Source organism: Melitaea cinxia, chromosome 4, assembly GCF_905220565.1.
Source record: "Melitaea cinxia chromosome 4, ilMelCinx1.1, whole genome shotgun sequence".
Lineage (NCBI taxonomy): Eukaryota > Metazoa > Arthropoda > Insecta > Lepidoptera > Nymphalidae > Melitaea > Melitaea cinxia.
The window spans coordinates 16,220,757-16,231,610 of record NC_059397.1 but is presented as its reverse complement, the minus strand read 5'-3'; the positions used below and the strand labels follow the sequence as shown (position 1 = coordinate 16,231,610).

Below are 10,854 nucleotides of genomic sequence, written 5' to 3'. Positions count from 1 at the left end.
TATTATAAACATCGATTAAATGAACACTTGTTTCATGAAATGTTAAATAATACCTAATTAATAATATTTATTTATGACTAGCTATGCTTGCGACTTCGTCCGTGTGTAATAGTGAATTTACATGTTCAACGTGATTATTTAAATTGGCATTACTTTTTTTATTCATGAGTCGATTGACATGAAACAAACATTAAATGTTAAGCTAAGTATACTGCAATATATTAGTAAAAACCATATCTAAAACGAATAAGCCATTTCTGAGATTAGAGTGCACAAGCGCACAGACAAACAGACAAAAATTCTGACGATCATTGTTTTGGCTGCTATTTGCGTTGATAAAGGTCCCAATAATATATTTTCTCATATATCTTAAATGTACAGACGGTGACTCGTTCCATTTTTATTATATGTATTAATTTATAATTTTTATTTTTACTAAAATTATTAAATACGTCGTTTGAACAATAAAATACGCATGGACGAATTATTTATAAAAAAATTAAGGAACACAATATGTTTCAGCAACAATAACTGTTTTTGATTATTATTCATAGGAAATAAAAATAATATTTTTAAAATTAAAATAATTTAATATCCAAATTGCATTTTGTTTTATATCTTTGAAATTTAATTAGTGGTAGAAAGTATAAATTTGTCTATGATGACCTAGAGACCATAGACCTAGATACACGTCGTATTGATGGTGACCCCTCCCGATATTGGAGGGAAAATTTAAATGTTGTTTAAAAATAAGTAATTTGCTTCATATTCTTATATAAAATTTCAGATGAAATGAATAAAGTTCATATTTTAATGATATTTAAGATCTTTTAAAAGTAAAAGTAATTTTTTACAAATTTGTTAAACCTTTTAATAAAAGTAGAAAAGTCGTCGGCTATCTTCGGCATTATTCGGCTCGAAACGCGTTGACGTCAGAATAATTGGACCGATCTTGCGTCAAGTCGGTACTTCCGGTAGTCACGTGGTGGGCGAGGACCAATCACAACGCTTTGTCTCTTTATAGGCCGACATTTTCTGACAAGCGTAGAAAAAGTTTTCATCAACAGCCGCCATTTTGCGCTGGAGAGACTGAGAAGTATTTCGGAATTTGTCGTGTAAATTTTCTGTTTTTTCTTACATCATTTAATCATAAATAGTACCATTCCGTTTATTTTAAAGTGTTAAGTGAAATCGTGTAGTTCGATCAGTAAAATAAGTTCCATAAAGTAGTAAAATCTGGTGATATTGTTTTCATTTATTGTGCTAGTTCCGTCGGAAGATGGTGAGAGGGTCTGTGTAGCTCTTCGATTCGGAGCTTTGTAATGGCGAATACTTGAGTGAGAAATTTTAATATGTGCCTTCAATGGTGCGAAGGACATCGAACGATCGGTTTGTGGGTGAATTACGTTATAATGGATGACAAATCGCTCTAAAATGTTATTTCTTGAAGATATAAGACATAAAAGTGTTATTTAAATCGGCGGGCCGAAATATTCACGACGGCTTACGTTTAGTAAACAGAGCCATGGCCGATCATCATGTGGATGAACCGCCTAATAAGCGGCCAAAGATGATCCGGGACCCTTTTCAGGGTCCCTCGGACACCTCAGGTGAGTACTTTTTCATATTTTGAGAGTTTATCAAGTTTCGAGCACACTTCTGTCATCATTATATTACAGAGATTTTTGACATTTTGCCGTCGCTCTTGTTAACGCTGCCCGAGTTTTGCGTCGTATTATTGTTTCTTGAACTAAATGATCTAGGAAAAAGTATTTTTTAGACTTTTTTAAGTTTATTCTAACAAGGTATTATTTTTTTTTTGTGTTAATACAAAATATTGCCACATTTCGTCAACATCTAAAATGGTTCGAAACAAATTGTTTTTCTAAATCGAATCGTAGTGTTTTTGTATTTTACTTAAAAATCGAGAAAAATATAACAAAAAAATCGTCGAAATATTTATCCTTTGGGTATTTTTGAATTATATATTTTTGAATTGGGGAGTTTAATCGTAAGGATAAGAACATGTTTAGACTTTAAATTCTACTTCAATATTTTTATAACATAGTAGTTACTTTTTGTAAGAATTTTAATATTATATGCAAGTAATCAAAAAATATATTTTTTAATACATTTAATTGATATAATCACTTTAAAATTACAAATAATGGGTGACCTACATTTAAATTATGTTATTTTGGCCACCGTATATAAAACATAAGCATAAAGGTTAAGGTGAATTATTTTTAGGTTGTATTGTATTAACTAATACGTAACACTTGACATGTGTACATATAAACACACACTACTACAGTACATTATTATATTGATTTAATTAAATGAAATACAAATATTTTGAGTATGTTTAAAAAAATCTTTACAAATTAAAATAAGCTGCAATGATTATTACTATGGATATTAGTGAATTTGTTAACAATTTTATGTAACTGTTTATATGATATATATTTTAAATCTTCATTATATTCTTATATATCATTATATATTATTATAGAAAGTTTTATCTACTTTATTTTATTACATTAATATATTTTTATTTTTAATGAAATATCAATAAAACTATTATGTTGTTAAGTAAATAAATCATCTATCATAATCAGGAATTTAATATAAAAAATTAGTAATATTAAAACTTATAATTGTATTTACTTAAATTTGTCTTATAATAGAGATTATTTTTAACTTGAATAATATGAAACTCTTTATTGTTATTGTTTTACTTAGTTTTATATTGTTGTTTGTTTTATATAATCTATTATTGATATAATGATAAACTTTTGTGTTTATTTATATTTTATCTAGTCATAAATATAAAAGGGATCTTGTTTTCCTTTTCCTATAATTTACTCCAATAGTAATTGTATGATATTTGTAAATTGTTTTATGTATTTATACAAGTTAACAATATATCTTATTATCATTTAAATGATAATAAAAAATATTGTTTAGGCTATTTACTATTAATATCTTCTATTAAAAGAGCTTTATTTAGTTAGTTTCATTTTACTAATAAAACACAAAGTTAGCCTTAGTACAAGCACATACAATTGGTTTCAGTAGACGGGTTTTCGAACATGGACATGTTCGATCTCGAAAAGGACCTCCCCGATGAATTGATGGGGGGTTCGTGGGGCGAACAGCCCGGTGTCACAGGCCCAAAACCCCCGGCCCAAGGCCCCGGCCCTGGGGGGCAAATGGGCCAGCAGCAACTCAATGGAGACGACCCTACTGCTGCAATGCAGAGACAAATTAACAATCACCTCATACAACAAGTGAGTATCTGGGACTGATGTTCTTTTTCAACATTTCTATTATAAGATAGCTATCTGTGCTATGATGCCTGTTTTTTCGATGATTTTTAAGTTTTGTTATGTATAATTTTTTGTCAGATTAGGATATGATTGGTTTGACATACCAGACGGTTATAATAGAACTCTTAAAAATAGATATAAAGAAAAATTAAAAATAATATTATAAATTAGAAATATGGTTCCATGCAAATCTTTATTTTAAAACATTTTATTGCATTATATGAGCACAAAATGCTATCAAGGATGTGTGTTTATTTATTAGATTAGTCTAATACTTAGACACTTTTAATATATAAGGAAATCATTTTTAATTTTTACTAAAATAAGTAATTACTAGAAATGTACGTATGATATGTACAAATTTGACTCTATTATTATAGAGTACATCAGAGATTAGACAAATATTTCCAAAGTTCTTGTAAAGGGATTTAGTTTGATATTTACTTGTTTAAGCTACATGTATTTACAAGTCTTCTATAATATCTATCTTACTACTATTTTATCTGAATTAATTAAAAATTAATAATGTGTTATGTCGTTTGCTGGTCTTTTCACAGGGCAACAAGGGTGGCTTAGTTGGCCACAACAACCCTTTAGGATTGAGTAGTTTAGGTAGTAAGAGTCCTAACTTACAATCACCACCTAATGTGTCCGTCTCCAAGGACATTATGGGTGGCATGCTTCAGCAACTTATACCAAATACGAGTCATCCAAATCAAATGCACCCATCAATGCCAATGAGCTCCATACAAGGTAAGTACCATATGATGAAACAAGAGTTTTGTTAATTTTATTAAGAATCTAATCACTTTTCCACACTCTCAATGTATATGTAAGAATGAAAATGTAAACTTGGATTATAAGTATTAGGAGTCTTATGTAAATTTGAATGAGTATAGCAGTATAACTTAAAAATTTAAAAAACAAAAGTATTTCTTCACTGAAGTTTGCACACCGCGGGTGTAACTTAGCAACTTTTCAGGAGAGTAAAAAAATTAATTTTATAAATAGACTTGCTTCTGATTAGCTAAAACTATTGAAGCTTGAAATGCCCTGACGTTATGACAACCACCAAAAATGTCTTACATGGTGTTAGAACTTTAATGATGATGATAAAAAAAGGATTTGATGACCACAAATAAAAAATTTGAAACCTCATTTACGTTAAATAAATAGAAACGTAGTTTCACCTTTTATAATATTTTATTGAATAGATAAATGGTCAAAAAACTAAGTAAATAGTCACAAAAATTGAAATATAAAAATGACTTATATTTACTTTAAAAAACTCATCTTAACATTTTCTGTGAATAAGAATACAAATTTTAAATTGAGTATTTTTTTTACTATTATTTCTGACTAGCTGACCCGGCGAACTTCGTATCGCCTAACACAAACTTTATTGTATGGTATTAAAATTGACTTTTAAGTATTATCACAAATCTTTTGTATGGGAGTATAGAAAAGTGCTGTTTTTAGACTTTTTCAGAAACTTAAATTTTTTTTTTAGAATTTTTCTCTCCCTAAGAACCATCCTCGTACTTCAAGGAATATTTTAAAAAAAGAATTAGCGAAATCGGTCCAACCGTTCTCGAGTTTTGCGCTTAGCAACATATTCAGCGACTCATTTTTATATTATAGATTTTGAATCTAAGCAAAAATATATAAATAATAAAAAAAAAATGGAAAACCTTAAAAAATATTTTAAATTCCAACCTTTATTATACGCAAAGAGTGATACTTTTAAACAGCCTTTATAAATATAAGGTTAGCGATTAATATCAAAATTGTTAAAATCCTTACCTTAAGTCTGTTTTTATTAATTGTGACTACTTTGCATACTTAGACCAATTTTTAACATATTTTAAAGACAATTCTTTCAATACTTGAAGAATTTATCATTATAAAAAAGTAAGATAAATAAGTCACCAGCACCTAGAACCCATAATATTTATGTATGTAAATAATATTTATGTCTTTGATAATTGATCACAGATTTATACCAAGCAGCCAAACATCTGAAGTTGATGTAAAGTTATAAAAATCGTCTGCAATATGCAAATTTTGAATTACAAGTAAATTTGTTTTAATAAGTTTCTTTTCTTAGAAAATTCTCAACATAAAAGGAATAACACAACAGCAATCGGTCACCTTCATGCATACATATATTAAAATGAAAAAGAAAAGATGAAAACATTAACTCTTTAAAAATTTTTGATAGTACATAAACCAATTATGAGAAATGAATGATAATGATAAATGTTGAAAATGGTAATTGGATATAGATTTTTTTTTTACATAATTCTGGCATAGTTCAAGGGTTAAAAAGACAAAAATATTTAAACATTTTTTTAATATCATATCAAAAATCGACTATTCCAGCGGTGATCGAACCTGCATCTCCGACTGACCGTGTCAGTGCTCTAGCCAATTAATGTGTGGGTAACACAAAAAGGAACAGTCGATTTTTAATATGATAATAGAAAAATGGTTTGAATTTCCTAATGTGTGGGTAACACAAAAATAAAATCGTACAAAACAAAATTATTTTATGTACTTTAAACAAAGACCTTATGTACACACCATTACATATTATCTCGCGAGTCTTGAAAATAAAAAATTACGACGAAGGTATTGTTTGTTTTTTTTTTTTTTTTTTTTTTTTTGCATACTCAAATAACGCATAATAGCAGTAAAAATAGGATTTACAGAGACTAGTTGTATATCACGTGGTTTTAACCTTAAATGATTTTTAAATCGGACCTGTAGAACCCGTTATTAGATTGTTCACAAAAATTGTTCTAAAAAATTCGCTTAGTAAAAAAATAATCTTTTCTTGTAAGAAAATTTGATTGAATGCTATTAAACACGATAAAGTTTGCCTAGATAGCTTTAACCTACAAATTCGAGATAGAAAATTCTAACCTAAACAGTTGACAATGTATGGTTAAAGTAGTAAATATAACTTTTCAAATTTGTTTTCCTCTGTGCGTTAGAAGTCTAATCGCACCTGTATTATTTGATAGCTTTTGTTTGTCCTGAAATTTCAACAGAAGTGTATTGGAGTCAGTTGGTCTAGTAAACCTAAACGTTAGGTTAAATTGTTTTTATATATCTAGAGGTGGTTAGCCTACAGTAGGTACTATTACTTTTTTATTAAAAAGTCCGTTAAAAATGTATATTAAATTGAGGAAAATCCATAGGAAACCGTCATTTGAGTTCTCACAAAAAAGTTCGACGCCATATTTCGCACATGTTACTCTTTCTTACACGCGTGCGGTCGACCGCGTGCAAGCGAGACAGACCGCTTTTTTGTTACGTGTAAACGAACACGTGTACACACACAAACGCAATATGTGAATGTGAGAGCCAGCTTGAATTAATTTATCTACAAAATGTTTTTAATTTTTTTTTCTCCAGGTGGTATGAACGTGGCGAACGTTGGCAATATGGTTGTAACAAACAGCAACATGACGGGGCCGAGCATGCTCGGCGGAGGGATAATTAACAACGTGAACAAGCAGCTGCCCACGCTTATGGGCAACAACCATCATGGAACGCCGCCCCATCATCCGCACGCACAGGTTAGTAGGAAAGTACGGAAACCGGGTCAGAGATAGCCTGGAACACGAACGAAAAGAACACATGAAGTGATACCTAGTCAGTTGCATTCATTGATCTTTCAAATGTCAAATGTGTCAATTTGCCAGTTCTCTACGGTATATAAAATTATCGTGCAACAAATAGCTAAAGAAATATTAAAATGAATTATTATTTTACGAATGCATGATAAACAAATTTGCGAACCAGCAGCGACCAGGCCTAGGACAAAAAGTCTTGTTCAACCAGATAATTATAGGTTGTTAAATTAACAGTTGTTACATTACATAACGTTAAATGTAATGATTCTTTGCGTACAACGACAACATAAGTCTCAACAGCTGAAATATTATTTGTCAAGAGTGTTGATCGATCCCGCGACATGTTAATAGGCATTGCTGTGACCACACAACGATTTTACTACTAGTTACTACTGATATAAGAAAATAACTTATAGCTGGACGGACTCCTTCTGATAAGAGAATATATGAGGTAATTCATAGTTGAATTATATCATGTCTCTACTTTGTGATGATGCTTTTCATTTAGATTAATTTGACTGCTAAAATAAAATTATCCTACTCTCCTTTCACAATAGGAATGATTATCTTTAGTTGTTAATACGAAAACACTCTTAAATTAGAAAGGACATTGTATATTTCGGTAGAGTTATGTTTCTAAAAATCAATTAGAAACCTTCCTGATTCCATTTAGGTTTTTGAAGTTACACTTCTTTGGGCGCTTTAGAGAAAAATGATGAGAGTAAATTTTTACGATGCGCGCGCACACCGTCTTAAAACCATCACCTGTAGTTAACTAGTCAACGAAGAAAAAGTTAACTACGTGAAGTTAGCTAGCCAATAAATGCGCGCGCACACCGTCACAAAAAACCGACACACTGAAGTTAGCTAGTCAACGAAGAAGTTAGCAACGTGAAGTTTGCTAGCCAATGAAGTATAACTTCTTACGTGTGTACATAAGTACACACACACTTTATTTTTTAAGTATTATTATTGAGAGATATTATTCTACAGTTACTAAAGATTAATTGTATTAAATACTATTTAGTCAGTTTTAAATAAGAGCTCAGAGAGAATAATTTTTTTTAGGTTAAAATATAAGTTCCTCTGATATTGTCAGTAATTTATAATAATAATGATGATATTGAAGTAAATTAGATTTTGAATATTATAAGTATGAAAAAAATATATGCATATTTGAGCTTGTGATTGTTTAGATTTCACCAGTGGACTGTTTTATGAGAGGCAGAGGACCATTTTTAAAGCATTATAAAAACGTTTTTGATGTAATAAACTATATTTTAATAGATATTGTATGGTCTTTTTAGGTTGAGTATAAATTATGAAATGAACTGTGTTTTTCATATTATATCAGACTAAGAAAGTGAGTTGCTCAGTTTATAGAGAAATGCCCTTATAACAACTTATATTACATGTTTTTGTTTCGATATGTGGATAATATTGTAAAGAATATCAGTTAAATCAGATCTTGTAACAACTTGTAGACATGCCAAAAGTTCATGTTACATTTTAACCAGTTATACCGAGTATTGTTGCTTTAATGTAAGTACTTCGGAAGAACATATTTATGTCAAATATTTAATTATGATTTGATTTGATTTTTTCTTGGTTGCGTTTAAAACTTTGAGTTGAAACTCGCCTTAACAACAAAATTCTCTCTTACAAAGTATTATCTTATTTACAAATCTCATCCCTATAACTAATGGGTTTACTTTAGAAGCTCTAGCAAACAGATCAGTGACTCTTTTAGACAGTTTATTTATTTATTTAAAACTAGTGGTCGCCCAGAGGTCGAAATTCGACCATGATTAAAGATTTAAAATAAAGAAAACCAAAAAATAATGAAATTAAAGAACCATTTTCTAATTTTTCAATTTGACTACATACTTTGACAATCAACAAAAGATTATACATATGCGTGTCAAATACATGATAGTGTGTCTAATGTTTTTTTATTGATTTAATGTACTTTTTATGCATAATTTTAAAAAATATGAGAATTTTGCACTCTTTCACTATATAAACTAACACATATTTTCGTAAAAAGTGGTACAAAGTTTTTGCTTTACGTATTAATTTAAACATATAATACATATAATCATGCCTCTTTCCCGTAGGGGTCGGCAGAGACCACTTCTTTCCACTTGCTACGATCCTTACATACTTCTTTCGCTTCGTCCACTTTCATTATTCCCTTCATACATGCTCTTCGGTTTAGGGTACTCTTGACCTGGCCTTTTTTCAAGACGTCCCTTATTTGGTCTCGGAATGTCCGCCTAGGTCTACCCCTTCCAACCCTTCCATCCACACTTGCCTTATACACTTTTTTCGCCAATCGTTCTTCACCCATTCTCTCGACATGACCAAACTATCTAAACATACCTTTCTCAATTTTTGTCACTACATCTTCTTTCAGACCACAACGTTCCCTTATCTCACTATTTCTTATCCTGTCACTCGGTTTAACTCCTATCATACTTAACGCTCTCATCATTTCATGTTTCTTCTGCCATACCCAACTTTCACTGCCGTATGCTATCGGAACCAACACCCCCTCATGCACAGCCAAACGAGCCTTGTTAGACATCTTCCGACTGCTCATAAATGAGTGCAAAGTTCCATTCGCCCTGTTTCCTGCATTCACTCTTCTTTCAATATCACTCTCACACTTTCCATCTATTTTTTTTTTTTTTTTGATATCGCAGGGTAACCCATTTACGGGTGATATCCAGGATGCCCGGGTAGGCATTCCTAGACCGTATGTCGGCTTAGCACTTGGGGGTGCACTACCGACCAAAACCCCTGCGGGAGCCTTCAGCCGCTTTAATTGGAGGGTCCCGGATCTGCAGGCAACAGGATCCCTCCAGCGACAGGCTGGCCTCGGCGAAAAGACCAGACTTCTCCTCCATGGGACTGTCCGGCTCACCTCTGAACAATCCCGACGACGCCATGTCTAGCAGGACCGGGTTCCCATCCCGGCCCGACATGAGCACAGGGGCGTTACTGGAAACGCATACACTTTCCATCTATTGTAAACTTTGAACCCAGATACACAAACTCATTCACCTGTTCAATTTGTTCATCTCCAATCACGATATTGCAGTCTGTCACTGCCTCATCTCTTTCAAACACCATCACTTTCGTCCTCTTTACATTTATCTTTATTCCCTTTCTTTACAAAGGCTCCACTCATATCAGTTACCATCTCCTGCAACTCCTCGGGCGAAGACGCAAGTAATATTTGATCCAGTATAGAGAAGACATTTGACGAGTAACTCATTCATTCTCAACCCATTTTCATTCTCTCTTAAATATGTCAAACGATTGTCCATGAATAGATTAAACAGCCACGGTGACGCTACACATCCCTGTCTAACACCTTTTTCGATATTAAACCATTCAGTGTATGCTCCATTTATCCTCACACAAGCACTAGAATCCCTATAAAGAGATTGCAATACTCGTATGAGGACACTGCTCACACCATTCACAGACAGTGCTGACCACAATTCATTCCTCATCACTCTATCATAGGCCTTTTCTAAATCCACGAACGCGCAATAGATTTTTTTTGCCAAAAACTTTTCGGCTATGCACCGCAAACAAAAGACCTGATCCGTACATCCCATTCCCTTTCTAAATCCCGCTTGTGCATAATTTAAAGATTTATAATAATAAGCCAGCAAGATAGACACTAATACATTCACAATAAATAACACCAGGGTACAAACAAATTGAGTGTTGCCTCAATTATAGGTACATACTAACTTGAAAGTATTCCATTTCAAAAACGTATACAGATACAAATAAAAAAAAAATGCAATAAAACTTAAATTAATAAGTAAAGTTTAATAGAGATCCCACATTACTGTTGTTTTTTATAG

At 31.6% G+C, this 10,854-nt stretch overlaps 1 protein-coding gene across 1 annotated transcript in view; it reads left to right on the top strand.

Moving 5' to 3' along the window:
- Nucleotides 1–1,414: 1,414 nt before the first annotated feature.
- Nucleotides 1,415–10,854, top strand: part of LOC123670431 (histone lysine acetyltransferase CREBBP) — a 35,444-nt gene continuing 26,004 nt past the window's right edge. Inside the window, exons 1-4 of the mRNA XM_045603927.1 lie at nt 1,415–1,610; nt 3,076–3,286; nt 3,874–4,082; nt 6,750–6,913. Of these exons, the coding sequence (XP_045459883.1) occupies nt 1,526–1,610; nt 3,076–3,286; nt 3,874–4,082; nt 6,750–6,913 (669 nt within the window). The 5' untranslated portion in view covers nt 1,415–1,525. The remainder of the gene's footprint in view (nt 1,611–3,075; nt 3,287–3,873; nt 4,083–6,749; nt 6,914–10,854) is intronic.